Below are 16,439 nucleotides of genomic sequence, written 5' to 3'. Positions count from 1 at the left end.
TCTGTGTCTGCGTCTTCAACGGGCACTACTCTGCTTCAACCAGCCCAGACGTTTCCGTCGTGACTTGTGACCTTTTGCTTCCACGCATTTAGCATCCAAGCACCACCGTCCGCGCGCGCCCTTTATCCGAGTGCAACGAGCTCCTGCCGCAACTCTTTTTGACGAGTCGCATATTTCCAAGTCTCCGCCGACTGGAAATTGGAACTTTCCTTCTTGTCTACCGCTCTGCGTGATCACTGCTTTTACCGTTTCCTTCGCGCGCAGCAAGTACCCATCTACTTGCTGACGTCGACGCCTTCGGGAAGAAGGTGCAACTTTGCAGACGCGCCTTCCTGGCCTGACGTACTTGACTTGGAACACCACCCCGTCTCCGTGTTGGCTCTGGTGCGAGACAAAAGATTGTCATCCTTCTCACTAACTGTCGTTTTTGCATCATCTTTTTTCTTTCCCGAGGGGCAGCTTTAGACGGCACTTGGTTTCCGAACCACTATGGTAAGCTGATAACAAAGGAGGATCATCAGACATGGGGAGAGAGAAGAAACCACACCCCGGCCCGGGTACCACGGCCAAGGACCGCCACCGCAAGGCTGGCAAGATCAATAAAGCCATTGACCGAAGTCAGCCTTTACCGCCAGGACTCGTCGCCGCGAAGCCGGTCACTGTGGTCAACAACAGCAAACACCAGTCATATTTCGAGTTCATTGAGAACAAAGACAAGAAGAAGCCTCTGCTCTTCCAGGTATGCCGCGCCGATGCGGTTCCTTCGACACTTGTCGACCACCGGACTAACCAACGCTACACCAGATTACAACGAACAAAACTCCGCCTCCTGGGATGAGGCATATCCCCCTTGGCAACCCTGAACTGACCGAACGATGCAAGGACATCTCGAGAGAGACGGGGGCCTCGGTCTACATTGTGGTAAGATGATGCCGAAAACTAACAGCCGTTAGAAACGATGGTTGACCAGTTGTGATCTAGACCATGGCCAAGAACAACGCCTCGGACTTGAGCCAACAAATACACCGTGTCGGACACCATATACGCGAATATATCGTGGATAGAGCGCTAGAGGAATTAGGACTGGACAGTGTCAACGAGCCGGAACTCATAGGTCAAGGCGACGCTCAGGTTGAGAAGATTCCCGAGAAACAGAATGACATCGACAAGCAGGCAGACGCCGCCCTACGAGAACTATTCCCCCGGATTCCGAATACGGATCGACAGCAAATCATCGATCATGCCTTCCAAAAGGTTTGTGATGCCGTGAGGTTTATGGGTGAAATGGGTAGGTGCTAACAAATTATCATAGGGAACAAAGTTCAAAGGCGATCTAGTCGTAGGGCTCCAGCAGGAACTATCTCTGTCGCGGCGAGTGCAGCTTGCCGTCCTGGCACACATTCGCCATAACCATACCAGATATGACCAGCTTCTTAGGGAGACAACATGGCACAATGCAAGGCGAGTTACGGAACAGCTCTGCCTGGACTTTCTCGTCAAGTGGCGAGGTGATGACGAGAACGGGCGCGATCAGCTTGACGAGATCCTTCGAGAAGTGGTGGTTCTCTCCGATGATTCTGACGAGGAGGACTCGGACGAGGAGCCTGACTCCGACTCGTCAGAGGTACTCATCACCAGGTCCAACAACATTGGCAGATTGTCGACACCGGCCGTAGCCCAGAACGTCGCTAACCGCGATAAACGCTTGTCGACAGCGATACCGTCGCATCCAGGATCTCCGATGCTTGTTGCCACGCCCGGGATGTCCAGGAGGGCTTACAAAAAGGCACGCAGACGGGCCAAGCACCGTGAGCGTAACTTCAGTCGTTATGAGGCTGCTGCAAACGCTGCCTGGGATAACGCCAGACAGCGGCAGCGCGGGCCTGATGATCGCATGAACCAGGCGGGCAGCTCCGTTAGTCACGGAGCGCATCAACAGGGTCCGCCTGTTGAATTCATCGAGAACAGAGCCCCCATGGAGCGTATCAATCATGCGGGTTCGCAGATGAGGCTGCCTTCTGCACCCCCCAATCACGCAGGTGTCCGCGCTCGAGAGAGCCACCAGCTGCAAGATTTCCTCCACCCGTCCATTGAGCCAAGATCCCCTGACGGCGTGAGATCACCATCACGCTATTCCCGTGGCGTGGTGGAATTCACAGACCGAAGAGGTGATGAGCTGTACCCGCGTCTGAACTCCCCTCCCTGTGGCCCACTGATACGAGAGGAGCGCTATGTCCATCAAGCCCCCATTCACCAAAGCCATCCCATTCATGCGAGACCTTTGCGTGATGGTCAGGACATTGTTCAGCCGCCTGAATTATCATACCGCAATGTGCCACAGGATTACCATCGGCCACTTGTGTATCAGCAGCCTCTGCGAGACCATGGCCCTCCCCGACCTCAGGTTTACGCTGATAGAATCATCCACCGAGAGGATAATCTGAGACGACGTCAAGGCAGTGTTCCAGGAGAGAGAGCCAATCCCATCATGATTGAGGATCACAACGTTCACCAAGGTACAGTCGTTCTTGGCACAGGCGAAAGCGTCAGGGACAGATTTGGCCCCGACGTTGAGATTCTCGCTGTCCATCGCCCCGGACGTGATCGTGGCCCAGGTTCACAGCGTCTCAATTCAATGGACGAAGGCTTCATTCGCTTGCGGGAGAACAATATTGATCAGCGGAATGGATTGGCAGAGGAGGGCTTCCTCCGGCTTAGAGAGCGCCCTGTCGTCGAACCCAGACATTCTGCATATGGCATTGATGGACGTTCTCGTCTCGATGACTACCGGGCTACACAACAGTCACAGCCATACCGACCAGCTGAACCTTCAGGGCAAGCTATCTACGTTAGGCGCGTGGAGAGACCGCCGCGAGCTGATGTATCCTATCCGGCGCACAGCTATGAACGTGTGGAAGCGGTCAGAAATGACAGCCTTGCTCAGCGCGGAGTCCCGTCGCCCGTGTACGGCGGAGCGTAAGTCAAGGACCAAGAACACTCGAAATCTACCAACTAACCCAGTTAACGCATAGGCAATACGAGCATCAGCAACATCATCCGATGCAGGGAGCGTACGGTGTTCCCGTCCATCGGCACGCCATGCCGGCCCAACAACTTGATGACCCGTTCAGGTCCGACAGATATCGGCCATCGCCACCTCGCGCACCACCGCGCCAGTGGCCGCGCGCCAGCGACGACGTGATCGTGCTTGAGTAGGTAATGGCTGTGCGGAATAGATTTCCAACACTTACCATAATCGGAATGGTTATGCAAGCATGTGCGAAAAGGAACAGGGACGACAGCATGTATATGGAGTACAGGGATTACAAGCATCCATCGACGAGGGTTTGGGTTTTGAGGATCTTCGTGGACGGACGGGCAAGGTATAGTCTTTTTTTGTTATGGGACGGAAGGGGTCGGTTGGTCATCCAGTGACAGCTTGGGGAGGATGCATGGAAGGAGTTGTTAGATATGATACCCATGGTCGATGAGCAAAAACTGCTCTCGTCTGCATCTTAGTGGCGGACTATGGATGGGACGGCCCCATTCGAATGAGAACATGTTAAAGAATCACATTGCCTTCATTACACAGAAAGCGCCGTCAATTGATTTCGCGATCAGTCGAAACTGACCTGACTATTGAGCATTACCCTCCATTACAGATGCCAAGCTCACAATAGCTCGGTCCAGAATTGCATTTGGTCACAACACTTCGCTGCCCTGCCCATACACAGGCTTGGTGAGGTGGTAGAAGTTTTGTAATGATGTTGAGGATTTCCGTCGGGCCTGCGGCAGGCAACCATCAGCCGACCACGCCATCATCGAGAATGATGTCGATACGAAGAACAGATAATGGCAACTTCCTCTTCCAGTTTCTATCAGAATCTTTAAAACACTGTCAAAGGGGGTGGGGATACTGATTGTTGCTTGGCTCTCGAACCGAATTGACTAGGTGCTCTAGTGTTTCGAACCACTCCATCGACCGCTCCTGTATATATCAACCATGGGTTAGCTCAGGAAGGCTGCGCTCAGTCAGTTCTGGCTCTAGGCCATCTATGATAGAACGAAAACAAAAAGAGTTCACCCCCCCGGTGCTGAACTGGGGGCTACATCTCTTGGTGCTCGTGCTGGGAGGAATTTCTGGGTGCTCATGCTGGGATTCGAACTCGGGTACTCGCTAAGCCTGTCGTCGAGTAGGCTGGTTGGCGTAGAATTGATTGTTGACCATGAACCGCTCCGCCACCCAGCCAGTTTGACCTGACCCGTCGACCTAGACGGGCGCCTGCTGGCTGGTGACTGGAATGGCGCTGGGGGCGTATATGTTAGATGCTCCGGGAAGGTAGGGACCTTGGGGGATGGGGGTCATGTGAATATTCGGGGTGTAATACGGGGTGCGACTAGCTATGGGATGAATGTCTGCGGGATATCTACCGAGTCTCCGTTCCTTGATTGGATAGATGTATTGTACTCTCCTGAAGTATATAATAGCTCTCCTCTCAATTCTAGAATCAATGCCAACGCCATCCTCGTCACCGTACCAGGCGAGGCGCCAACATCGTTTGCTTGGATCTGGACACCTGGAATTGCGCTCATGGAGTTGGCTCTGGCTTGTAAATATCCTGCTACATAGATACTCTCCGTGGTCAAGGTCCCCTGTTCTTGTCCCCTCGCGCTTTGCTAGTATTATCTCACCAATACGCCCTACGAGACAGACGCTGCTACCGGTTGGCGGCTGATGAAGTGAACCTTGCTTGTCGTGATTCCATTGCGGTCTCCAAGCGCTTGCAATGGTCCCCATTGCCACGTTCCCCATGCCCCTGGAGGCCCGCGCATGTGTCTCCTCGCAAGCCAGAAGAGCATGATGCGGAAGAAACGAAACAAATGGCTAACGTATGACAACTTTTATACTACAGCGAAGCCGGCATTCAGCTAGCGTATCTTAAGAATCACACAGAAGTAAGGTCGCAGCAAAGTTGATAAGTCAAAGGTCACAGAAACCTCCTTCCGGCGTTGAGCGTACGCATAGTCAATAAATACCAATCGCCGAGCAAGCCATCACCATCCTGTAAAGCCAAGATTGAAGTAGTATCGATGTGATCATCAGCTCATATGTATTGAAACCCCCTGAGAGTTGATTCTAGCAGCCAAGTAACGGCACATTCCGTAACAATGCAACGGTGTAGTTGATGAATCCAACAAAAAAAGCACATATGTCGAACCGTTCCCGCCGCCCCTAGTCTAGTGTCATGTTGCCGCGCGCGCAGAGATGGAAGTAAGTAAGGTAACTATAGATAAACGGGGAAAGCAAAAAGGACATGCTTCCAAACCTCAACTCCATGAAAATGCAACCAGAAAAGAGTTCCCCCGCATGCTTGAATCCCCCTGTATCATCAAGAACGTAAAGGTAAAGAAAGATGTTGCTCAGATCAAATGACGCCACCAAACAGACACCCCATCATGAAGCCAACATAGCCTGCCTCGTCCGGATCGGCTGCTGCGGCTCGGGCTCCTCTTCCTCTTCGCCCTGCGGGGTTGGCAATTTCGTGTCGGGCACCTTGGGGAGCTTGGGCGGGTTGCGAACGGCCTCTTCGGCGGCGACGCTGGCCTCGAGGGCGGCAAGCTCGTCTTCGACTTCTTCTTCGTCTTGGACCGATATACGGCCGCCGAGCATCTCGCTGACCTCCTATAGAGCGGGTAAAACCACATGTTAGCCAAGTTTTCAACGATATGTCGTTCCATACGTACCCTTTGGTAAGCGATAGCATCGGCCGTCTCGCCCATGAGCTTCTCCACGTGCTCGATGCCGCCCATCTCGGAGTGAATCTCCTTGAGCACCTTGGTGCCCTGCTGCAGACCGAACACGACGTCCTTTTGGATCATGGCAAACTCAACCGACGACGTGAGCTTCTCGAGCTGCTCGAGCTGGGCGTCCGTCTTTTGCAGGAGGGATTCTTGGTATTTCTTCCGGCGGAGGGCGAGCAAGGCGCGCGGCTTGTCGCCCTTTGCGAGCATCTGCTTCGCGATGGCCGTCTCTTTGTCCGTCAGGACCGTGATGCGGCGCTGGTACTGGTGGAGCTTGTCGCGTTGGAGCTTCATGTCTAAGATTGCCCTGAAGGACGGAGAGGTTCAAAGGTTAGTGAGGGTAGTTTACATTGTGGATGTGCGTGGTGAAATGGACGTGTGACGGCGCATTGCGTATTACGCAGCATCGACGTCGCATGCGCGCGCGCGCGATATTCCGGTAAGATCAAGAGCTTGGGGACGTACTTGTCTTGGGCGGTGACTTTACTTGTGTTGCCGCCCATTTTGAAGAAGAGGATGATGCGATGTGACTATGCGATTCGGGTAACAGTGTAATTTGTCTCGTCGAGTTAGGGAGGAAGTCAGAAGGGTGGCCGACTTCGTTGCGAAGAGGGTGCGTGTTGTATGGCAAAGGAGAAGGGCGAATGAAGTGCCCGCGAGGTAGGTGTTTGGTGCACGAGGTTTCGGAGGTAGTTCGGTCGGTCAGTCGGACACGCGATACCGGTGATCGGTGACGGAGGAGGAATGGAGAGTTGGTCTGGGTCTCGTGCCTGAACCGGCTCGGTTTCGAGGCGCAACGCTGCGACGGAGGGTGGACTGGGGGCACCGCTGTGAGTGCTCCGAGGGTGGGCGGATTGGAAAGGCGGGCGGGCGGGCAGTTCGTCATTGCTCTTTCCCCCATGTATCAGGTGGGGGCGATTGCGGACCCTGATAAGATAAGAACGTTTGAGGTTCCCAAAAGCACCTACCTAGGTACCTATAAGTAAGGTTCCTTACCTTAAGTTACCTACGACAAGCGCAGCTGACGTGTCTTAGGTAATTCAAGTTACCGGGCCAACACTTTTGCGACTTCATGCCTCCAATACTCTTGCCTGCCTTACCTTAGGTGAGGTATCGCCGACTACATCTTGGTTGGATGGTGGCGGCAATGGTGTACATCATGGAGTGGCGACCACATCTCATGAACCATTTCCACTTTGGCATCATCGGCTGGACTAATGCGGATCCCAAACGCAATGGCAGGCGTGATAATACTTTACACAAGATGATTTAGACAAGTACAGTTGCCATCCCGTAGTAGCAAGTGAGACCAATGGAACTCACTTGCATTCAACACGACAAACAAGTCCGGCTTGCAACGCTTATTCGCCCTGCATTCGCTCTACCCATGATGCTAGCTGCAGTACAGATGGATATGTGCCCAGCCAGCCACCAGCAGAGTCAAGCCAAGCTGACCCTTCACAGATTAGGATTCCAAAAGTCCACCACCATATCCTCCAGTAACTCGGGTCCCAAGGCCGCCACAAGCTCCGCAATGCCAGCCTTGAGACACCCGCTCACTCCGACATCCTGACGCTCCCACGCGACCAGATCGCCAGTCTCGAAAAGAAGCCCAGAGCCATCTATCCGCAGCTTGATATGGTCCATCTCCTCAAGTGAGCGGATCTCGTCAAGCGACAGGATGCCCGGCATACCAGTGTTGAACAAGAACGTGTCGTCATCGTGGTCATTCTCATCATTCTTGGCATCTTCTGTAAACTCTTCTTGGCCGGCTGCAGGCTGATCTGAAGTATCCTTGGCTCCCTCGACAGCTGGTTCGTCGGCTTTCTCCTTTGATAAGCTTAGGTATGGCTTGTTGTCCAAAAGGTCCGTAACTCTCTTGTCCATAAGATCCCAAGCTAGCGTCTCGGGATCCAGGATGTACTGGGGCGTGTAGTCCATCTTGTATCGCATCTTGGGACAGCTGTGAATATAGAAGCCGGGATACCAGTAACGATAGCTATCTTCCTGTGCCAGAGCAATCTCACGGATCGCGCCCAATTTCCCTGGTGCAAACTTGTGAATGGACTCGTGGTAGAGAAAGTATACGGCGGAAACGCAGTGAGGGAGCAGATCCAGTACACCAATGGCTACCAATTCACCATCCAAACGGTAGCACTGATGGAACGAACCGAGCTTTTGCTCTTTGCCGTCGGCCGTCGTGATTGTCTTGCGCTGGACCGGAGACTCGCACAGAAAGCGTTGAAAGCCGCGGCGAGAGATGTCGGCCGGCTCCTCCCCATGGACGACTCGCTGGTAGTTCTCATACACTTTGTACTTTTCCTCGGTGAAGACATCATCTTCCAGGGTAACGGTAAAGACATGGGCGGGCTCTGGAGGCAGCTGCAGGGAGTCATATTCCGCCTCGTGGACCCTCTCGATTAAGTCAAACTCGGAATCCCGTTTCTTTGCCTGCTCGCGTGACCGAGGGTGGAGGCGAGCTGCCTCCTTGATGTAGGCATCGCCCGTCAGGTATTTGTTGAACCGGTTGATGGTTTGTCGCTGATCTCGCGTGGGCTTGAACTGGGTGGAGTCCAAGCGGAGGGTGTAATGAACGCAGCACGCGTGGAGTTGATCCGGCCGGTAGAGGGTCGTCCCGGAGCGCCTCCAGTAGTGATCCAACAGGGTCTGATAGTATTCAGGAGTAAGGGATGTGGACTTGGCATAGTAAGAGAAGCCTGTCGAGTAGAGGCTCAAGTTAGTGACGGGTCAGATCAGGGAATCCCACAGTGGCCGACCGCGAGCCACTATTCCGCAAGCCCCTGTGCGGCTTACACGAGACGACATGGGAGAAAACAAGGGATGGCATTCACGTTTTGACTGACTCTTGCCTTGGCGGCCACAATAACCACAGCGCGATGAATTAGAATATCCTAAGCTTGTATTAGCAAACCATATGGTGAGAAGTCTTGTTCACGAGTAGCTAGATAAGTGCAATTCCCACACCGCGTAACACTGAAGATGTTTCCGAGAGATGTGAATATCATAGAATGGGAACAAGTCTCGTAGCGTTGAGCCTTCAAGGCTGAATGAGAGCAGAGAACAGGGGGTTATGGGAGCAAATGAAAAAGCCAATCGCGTGCCTGCGGGTTCAATGTACGTATGATGAGGACACGTCCCGAATTTTGGAGGCAAATGGGCTGGCAAGCGTGGGATTACGCACCCATGCCGTGCAGACAAACCCCCAACTTGATCCGACTTCGAAGGATTGAAGTCAGGTTTGTGTGACTGGGAATGGGATGCAGTGACATCGATCGGCGCAGATGCACGAGGAAAAAAGGCAACTAAGCCAGTTCCAGAGCGACCAAGGGAGCTACCCCATAAAATGCCACGAGCCAACGGCGGCTGAGGGAAGTTGCACGGGGGCAGATGGTTGGAGGAGAGAATAGGACGAAGGACTCACCGATTGGAGTTATATAGGACAAGGCATCGCCAGGGGTCTGCATGCTTGTGTCGTCCATGACTGTCTGGTCTGCTGCGACTTGCTCGCTCTACTAACGCGCCAGGGAAGCAGCCAGCTCGACTAGTGCTAGGCAAGCACGAAACGTTGGCTGATATTCGAAGTGATCGCTTCCGAGGCGGGCACGCGGGTTGACGTCTAAACGCCCGGCGAAGAGGAGGGGTACGCTATGTATCTTGTGACTGTGATGACAAGATGAGAGTCGAGGGTTGAGCCGCTGCCTCTCAATCCCCTCTTTGACGGATGGCGCTGTTCGGCTAGGGATTCGACTTGATGCAGTGAGGCCCAGTCGGGAAGTGTACTTGTTGGTGGAACTCTCACACCCCTTGCGGCATTGGAGTGGGAAAGCGTGGGGTCGCGAAGCTTGAGATGGAGTGAGGGGTTAGTCGCGAGACACGACCTAACGGCCTTTTTCTTTTTTAGTTGCAGCGCTGTGAATTGCCAGCTGGTTGGCCGTGACGTCTGTTGTCTAGCGCTTGGCGCAGTGCGGCCTGACAACCTGGAAGACAGAGGAATATGAAGTGAATGCGACGCGAGTGAGGCTCTCCTCCTGGAACTATGAGGAGCCTGCTTGTGACATGGACCGGTATGTATTTGTAGTCTGTAGTGGCCAGTCAATATCCAGTATGTGACCTCGAATAGCCCCCCCAAAAAGAGGTATGACGACGTTGCGTTTGTCTGCCTGCTCGCGCGCTTGCCTCACCTTACCGCCCCATTTAATTGTGCCTGCTGGTCCCAGTCTGTTTGTACCTTGTCTGCCAACGCAGACACTCTGCTCTTTGATTCAAACCAGCTCGTCGAAGCCCGTGTAAGTTGAGTCGGTAGACGTTGACCCTCAAAGCGCCGGCTCGGCTTAGCTATACGCCGCTCTTTGCTTGCTGTGTATATCTGCTGGTTAGTCGCCCGACGACGATGGAGGCACGGGTATGCAGGAGCTCAGCGTCTGGAGCATGGGTTATGCAAACAGGCAGCGTTACCCTACCTCACGGCAGATGACTACACCATTAGGTCTGCAATCTCGGTGGCCCGAAGGAATGTCGCATACGACGTGCCAGGATGAGGCGGCGGCGGCTCTGTCGGATCGGAGAATGACGCGAGAAAGGCGCCTGGATGAGAAGTTGATATGCGATAGCTTGAGTAAACGGTGCGGCTTCGGACTTTCAAGCTTAAAATGCTACTGATAGTAGCAGTCGAGTGAGCGTGCCAGCTGTAGCATCAGGAGGCAAGACCAATCGACACGGGCCCCAAGGTAAGCAGGTAGCAATGAGGCATCGAGATACGATCGGTGGTGAATGCAAGTGAGCTATGGGGGTGTTGTATTTCATCGCATTGCTTGGGGTTGTATCTGTACCTCCCTCCTAGAAGTCGATGGAAGAACGAAACCTGCGCTCCAGTGCACGCACCCGCCAGGTTGAACGACCTATCGGCTGAGGATTCTAAACCTGGAGGTAGGTAAGTTCGGATACTTAGCCCTTCGTCAAGGATCTTAAGGCTTACGCATCGTGATGGTCAGCATCGGACTAACTCATCAAGAAGGTCCTTCCTTGGCTGTTCAACTCGCACACGGTGTGGCCTTGAGCGAAAGTTGCAACCCCACGTCAAAGTCCTATCCTGGATGCGAAAGTGTCTTTTGGTTGGTGAATTACCCGTAACATGAGTGGCCAGCGTGCTTCCAGTTCCGATGCAGTGTGGGATGCATCCCGTCAAACGTCTGAAATACAACCAGTTGCGATGGCTGTGAGTGTGGCTTCACCCCTCCCCTGAGCTCGATGTTGAGCTGCCTCGCTAGAGAGTCAAAGACGAAGGATTTTGGTTTCATTTCAGTCGGACACTGGAGCAGTAACCACGCATCAGGTGATCCTTGAATTCCAGTCCTGATGCTCTGTGGTCATTGTTGTCTGTCCATACTTGGACGATTTACACCGGGATTCTCAATAGGCCGTAGACGTGTTCTTGAGCATTAACGTTGTTGTGGATGACACTGGCAGGACGCATCAGAGCTCTCAAAAGCCAATCAGAACCTGCCGCAATGAGTTCACTCTCGGAAACCAATTGGTGCTCAGAATGTACGACGACACCTGGACTCCAATTGAACTGCCATAAAAAGGCTCCGATTCTAGTGTGATGGTGTTGGTAATGAAAGGCTTTGGCAGCAGCCAGGTAGCTGTTTATCTTGGTGTATGAGCTGATAACTCTTCACTGAAGGCCACCTCGCAGGCTCGTTTTCATTCTAGCCGACGCCTGACGACAGTGCCTGGCTACTGAGAATCCAAACTGAGCATGCCAATATCGCCAGCATGGAGCTGCCATCCTGCAGCCGGGCAAGCTTGCGGATGAGTCGGTCCCCGTTGAAGATTTGGCATTCACTTCCAGGTTGTGCCCCCAAGAGAATTCTACGCAATCCTCAGTCGGGGGCCGGGGCCCCTTGTTCAGCCCAAAAGCAAGTCAACCGGTCCCTACCCGCCAGCTGGTCGCACGTCAAAGGAGGCGCTTGAGTTGGCTAGAACCGTTGTTCGGTTCATTGCGCCCCTCTGTTGTCTAGGGAGACTTTGTTCAGCAAAGAATCCCACTGGTCTTGTCGAGTCAGAGGAACCTATTCTTGCGTCTAGCGGACGCAAAGCACATAGCGAATCGGACAGGTCTTGGAAGTTCCTGGGCAGCGTCTCCTGATTCTTTGGCCACGAGGCAACAGGCAGCTGCTGGCCTAAACAACGTTCTTGTACTTGCTCGTTTTAGTCGGAGCGACACGGCGTGGCTTGCATTGGACACCTGTGCCAGCGATATGCTTGTTCGACGCATCACTTGGCCTGGGCCAAGACAACGACAGATTATGGGGGCAACGGAGAACTAGTGATGCTGTACAGTGTACTTCTGGGTGATGCCAATGATCCCCGGCTCTGCTCGGCTCTGCTGGCTGATTCGAGCCTGGAGAGATGGAACGGATACGAACCGTTGTGTTCGTGCCAAGCGACATTGGAGACCATCTAAACATTGGTAGCATGGTCGATTATTAGTTGATTAGTTGAGTCCGAACTAGGCTTCGGGTGCTCTTTGCAAGTCGCAACTCTTGGAAACGCCGAGCAAACTTTCAAAGAAAGACTTTCCAACCTAGCCTGGAAGCGCACACGCAAGCCCTTCAGGTAGAGCGTGATATGAATTAGCAATCTTCAGACATGATGATATGGGTGGACTTTCTAAAGGCCGATGCTGACAATTTGAGTCGCAGACCCAGAGGTACTCTGTACATTGGCAAGAAACTGAGGAGGTTGTGGTAGCAAACGGTGGGTGTGGGAAGCACAGCAATGCAACGTCGATACGGTAGGCAAGCCGCAAATATGAGGATGAGAGGGAACGTCTAGGTCGCCGGAGCAGGACTTCATGGGACCAGTCTCTCCAGCCCCATCAGGTCCTCCACTGGCTGCAGCACCCCACCCCTCTAGAGCATTCTTGGGAACATGGCCTGCCGCAAGTGCAGTGGATGCCGAGCCTGCAGGGCATGCGGCACATTTGGCATCCAATGCTTGTGCTCGAGGGTTCGAGTGCGCCGACGGCGATGTCGACGAATAGTGGGCATGGTATGTAGATATGTACTGCGTACCCCGTGGGCCCGAGAAGTCTGAAGATGAAGAGAAAATACTCGTGGGATTACCGGACAGCCAGGCAAGGCGTAACGAGTTTCGGACTGACTGACTAAAAGCGACCGATGGAAAGGAAGCGCTGGAACACTGGGTCTGGACTTCTGGGCGTGGATGGGCGAGACTGGGTGACTGGTAAACGGGGGACCTGGATCCATCCCATCAACTTGCTCAAGGAAGATTAGCGGCATTGTCGTTGGAATCTGGACGGCAAGTCATGTACCTACGTTACAGTGCCCAACCAGCCGGCCGACATCTGCATTTTCCACTGGACTCAAAAGTATCTTTCAGATTGCTCGAGTGAACCAGAAATGCGGCATGTTGTCTGGACAATGTGCTTCAAGCTTGTTTCTAGAATTCCGAGGATGGTCATAGGGAGACAGTCTTGCCTTACTTGAGGTAGGTAGAGAGAGAAAGACAGAAGAGGAAACACCGAGAGAAAGAGAGATGAAGGTACAGGGTGCCGTACAGATACCTTACAAGCCCGCGCTTTCCTGGTCTTTCCTGGTCTTTCCCGTCCCTTCCCAAAATGTCAGGTTGAGCTTCCCTGTGCCTGCCTCAGCCTGCGGACCTGCCCTGACTGAATCCCAGAAACCCAGGGCAGAGAGACCGACCAACGGGGAGCTTTCCCCATGCATGTCACTTCTCACCCCCATTTCTTGCCTGTCCTTGCCACACCCTGTTGATTTTTTTATGTACCTCTATTTCTCTGTCTTTTGGACAACTTTTTTACGCTCAACTCACGCCTCCGCTACGGGATACCTACTGCTGCCCACATTGGCTGCTCTGCTCATCCTTCCCACACGCCGCAGCCACACCACACTTTCTTTCCATTCTCTCTCTCTCTCTCTCTCTCACACACACACCAGCCTACCTTACCTTTCCGTCCCCAGCCTGGCATCATACCCTGACCTCCCATCTACCTTCACTTTTTTCTCTCTCTGACCGGCGTAGCCTGCTAGCTAGCTAGACCACCTTAGTAGTCCCTCCCCCTGCTCGGTACCGTGGGCTGTTGGAGGCACAAGCTCTGCCTTCAAAGGGTTAAGTATATAAATCAACTTTAATTTCCCCTGGAGCCCGATCCCGCCCAATTTTTGCTCTTATGGCACGAGACATGCCACTCTCTGGCCTGCACCAGAGCTCCCAGCTACTATTACTACCACCGCCTGAGCAACCTACGTCCATCCTGGCCCATCCCGGCCTCGACTTCTTTCACTTTCCACGTTGAACACCTTTGCTCCTTGTGTCCGTTCCATTGCGGTCAGCTCCTTGAGCCAAAATATACAATCCCCATCTTTTACCCTCTCACTAGGGTCTTTCGTCACTCAGTGGTGCGTGCCTCAGTCATATCTGACGCCGCGTCCTTCCGCTTCATCCTCCTTCCCGCCTCCTGTCTGGTCTACAACAAGCAACCTTTGTCACCCAGAACTCTCAAACCCCGAACCAGCCAGACGACGAGTTTTCTCCCTCTTCTGTCCTATCTCCTTCGCCCGGCCGACACGACACTTGCCTGCCTTGCCCCGACTTCGCTCTCTGTAAGCCATTGAGTGACTCGGTACGGTCAAGGTTTGCCCTTTGGCCGGAAACGTGCGACTGCTGGCCCGACACAGGCTGGTCCCACTCGTTTCTCCATCGTGGTAGTGAATCCATCCGAGCGTTCCCTCAGCTGGTCTCTCTTTCACTCTTTTGCTCTCTGCTGCTGCTGCCGCCGCACCTACGATCGCACCGCCTTGGGTTCTGCCCTGGTCGGATCTCGCAGAGAAGTCTGGTAGCTGCTACTGGTCCTCAAATCCGAGCCTTGTTCGAAGCTGCAACACGCGCCAACAATCTGCGCTTCACTGAGGGTTCTCTCGCTGTCGTGTGATTCGGCATCGCACCCTTTCCCATTTCTAACAGCTCATACCACTCAAAAAAAAGCGCGAACATGTCGTTGAAAAACCTTTGAACCCGCATCGAACCCCGACACCCACCGCCGCCCGGACAGATTTGGACTTGCAAATCATCTTGCGAGGGAAAAAAGTTGCCGGACCTACCGCCACCGCACATCAGAGCAGCCCCCACCCATAACCGACCCCAAACACATTCCACAACAAACCCCGCGACAGACGAGCTGTCCGAGATGGCTTCCTCTCATAAGGAGCGGACGATGGAGTCACGCACGGGAAGAAGCAAGCAGCGTAAGTGCGCAAACGGGGCAGAGGCAATACCCCTCCCATTCTGAGCCTCTTCCCCGACCCTGGTGCGCCTGCTCGCTGCGCGGGACCCACTAACACCTTGGTCATCGCAGGTTACAACTCCAAAGGCGAGCGCTTGGTTGCTGGTGTTGTCCCTCTAACCAAGGACAAGCGCTACGTCCTCCTCATCCAGTCCACCCGTCGGAAGGGCTGGGTACTGCCCAAGGGCGGCTGGGAGACAGACGAGGAGTGCACCGAAGCGGCGGCGCGTGAAGCCTGGGAAGAAGCAGGCATCACTATCGAGATCGACTATGATTTGGGAGACATCGTCGAGACGAGAGCACCGAAGCACTCTAGCAAAGACTCGGCCAAGGCCCTGTATAGGTTCTACGAGGCTACCGTCACAGCGCAAGAGGAAGCTTGGCCCGAAAGCCACAAGAGGGAACGCCAGTGGATGACATACGCCCAGGCCAAAGATGCGTTGGCAGCTCGACCTGAGCTCCTTGAGGCATTGACAAGATGCACTATGAAGAAGTCATGATACGCACCCGGCGCATAGACGCTCGAGGTTCCTTGGCTTTTGTTTGCTCCTGGTTCCTAGCGCAAACAGACATCTTCACGGTGCAATATGCTACCAAGGTCACTACTGTCGTCAAACGAAGAGGCGCCCCTGCAATGATGTATCGATCACGAAGAAGCTGAAAATGCCAAAGGGTTCCTGACTCCCGATAGAGGAAATCATGGCCCCGAAGAGCACACCTGGTAATTCGTCGGCACCATTCGGTTTACAGACGAAACAATTCTCGCACTAACCCGCCGAGGAAAAGAAAAACAAGAAAAGAAAAATAATTGCATTATGATATGGGCGTTGATGGTTTGCTTGCTATAGATGACGAAAATCAAAAGGGGCGGCCCAGGACTGGCATGGGAAGCATCAAAGAGCAGAACTGCAATTGAGATATGGCGAAGCGGGAGGATTTTCATGGCAGTCATGGTTACTCATGACTAAAGCCAATGCTCTTTGGAACTGTTGGGGACACTTCGCGAGATCAAATGGTTCTTTGATCATAGATAGACTAACGCAATAGTCCGCAGAGAGCAGTATCGTGAGAAAGAGACAACACGAAGCTAGACGTAAGAAAGCTGCAACCCTTTTGAGGTTCGTGTGACCAGACCTTTTCCAAGACCTGATCCAAAACCTTTGTCTCGTCCATGTCACTGGCGCGACACAAAGCCTTCCTCACAACAACGAATGCCTACCTTCTGTCGGTCAGCGCAGACATTGGAAGTTGAGAGCAGACATCCGGACAGGACTGGCTGCTTCCCCTC

The 16,439-nt window shown here is 53.5% G+C and overlaps 4 protein-coding genes across 4 annotated transcripts; 2 read left to right on the top strand and 2 right to left on the bottom strand.

Moving 5' to 3' along the window:
• Nucleotides 1–21: 21 nt before the first annotated feature.
• HER10_EVM0001849 (uncharacterized protein) lies at nucleotides 22–3,448 on the top strand. The gene is made up of 5 exons (XM_035471584.1): nucleotides 22–739; nucleotides 805–921; nucleotides 982–1,254; nucleotides 1,313–2,976; nucleotides 3,033–3,448. Exons 1-5 carry the CDS (start codon nucleotides 524–526, stop codon nucleotides 3,214–3,216), a joined length of 2,454 nt encoding a protein of 817 aa, XP_035328917.1. The 5' UTR covers nucleotides 22–523; the 3' UTR covers nucleotides 3,217–3,448.
• Nucleotides 3,449–5,120: 1,672 nt separating this feature from the next.
• On the bottom strand, nucleotides 5,121–6,643 carry HER10_EVM0008321 (Snf7 family protein). The gene is made up of 3 exons (XM_035477848.1): nucleotides 6,268–6,643; nucleotides 5,746–6,109; nucleotides 5,121–5,683 (listed from the first exon to the last, which is right to left on the bottom strand). The coding sequence occupies exons 1-3, from the start codon at nucleotides 6,303–6,305 to the stop codon at nucleotides 5,456–5,458; spliced, it is 630 nt and encodes a 209-aa protein (XP_035329725.1). The 5' UTR covers nucleotides 6,306–6,643; the 3' UTR covers nucleotides 5,121–5,455.
• Nucleotides 6,644–7,218: 575 nt separating this feature from the next.
• Nucleotides 7,219–10,467, bottom strand: HER10_EVM0004016 (arginine-tRNA-protein transferase). The gene is made up of 3 exons (XM_035473676.1): nucleotides 9,245–10,467; nucleotides 8,655–8,714; nucleotides 7,219–8,519 (listed from the first exon to the last, which is right to left on the bottom strand). The coding sequence occupies exons 1-3, from the start codon at nucleotides 9,300–9,302 to the stop codon at nucleotides 7,261–7,263; spliced, it is 1,377 nt and encodes a 458-aa protein (XP_035329166.1). The 5' UTR covers nucleotides 9,303–10,467; the 3' UTR covers nucleotides 7,219–7,260.
• A 3,312-nt stretch (nucleotides 10,468–13,779) lies between these two features.
• HER10_EVM0009645 (NUDIX domain-containing protein) lies at nucleotides 13,780–16,230 on the top strand. Its single transcript, XM_035479127.1, has 2 exons — nucleotides 13,780–15,113; nucleotides 15,224–16,230. Exons 1-2 carry the CDS (start codon nucleotides 15,056–15,058, stop codon nucleotides 15,649–15,651), a joined length of 486 nt encoding a protein of 161 aa, XP_035329887.1. The 5' UTR covers nucleotides 13,780–15,055; the 3' UTR covers nucleotides 15,652–16,230.
• The last annotated feature ends 209 nt before the right edge of the window (nucleotides 16,231–16,439 follow it).

This window comes from Colletotrichum scovillei (assembly GCF_011075155.1).
Source record: "Colletotrichum scovillei strain TJNH1 chromosome Unknown Contig00009, whole genome shotgun sequence".
Lineage (NCBI taxonomy): Eukaryota > Fungi > Ascomycota > Sordariomycetes > Glomerellales > Glomerellaceae > Colletotrichum > Colletotrichum scovillei.
This window is presented reverse-complemented; position numbering and strand designations above follow the sequence as displayed.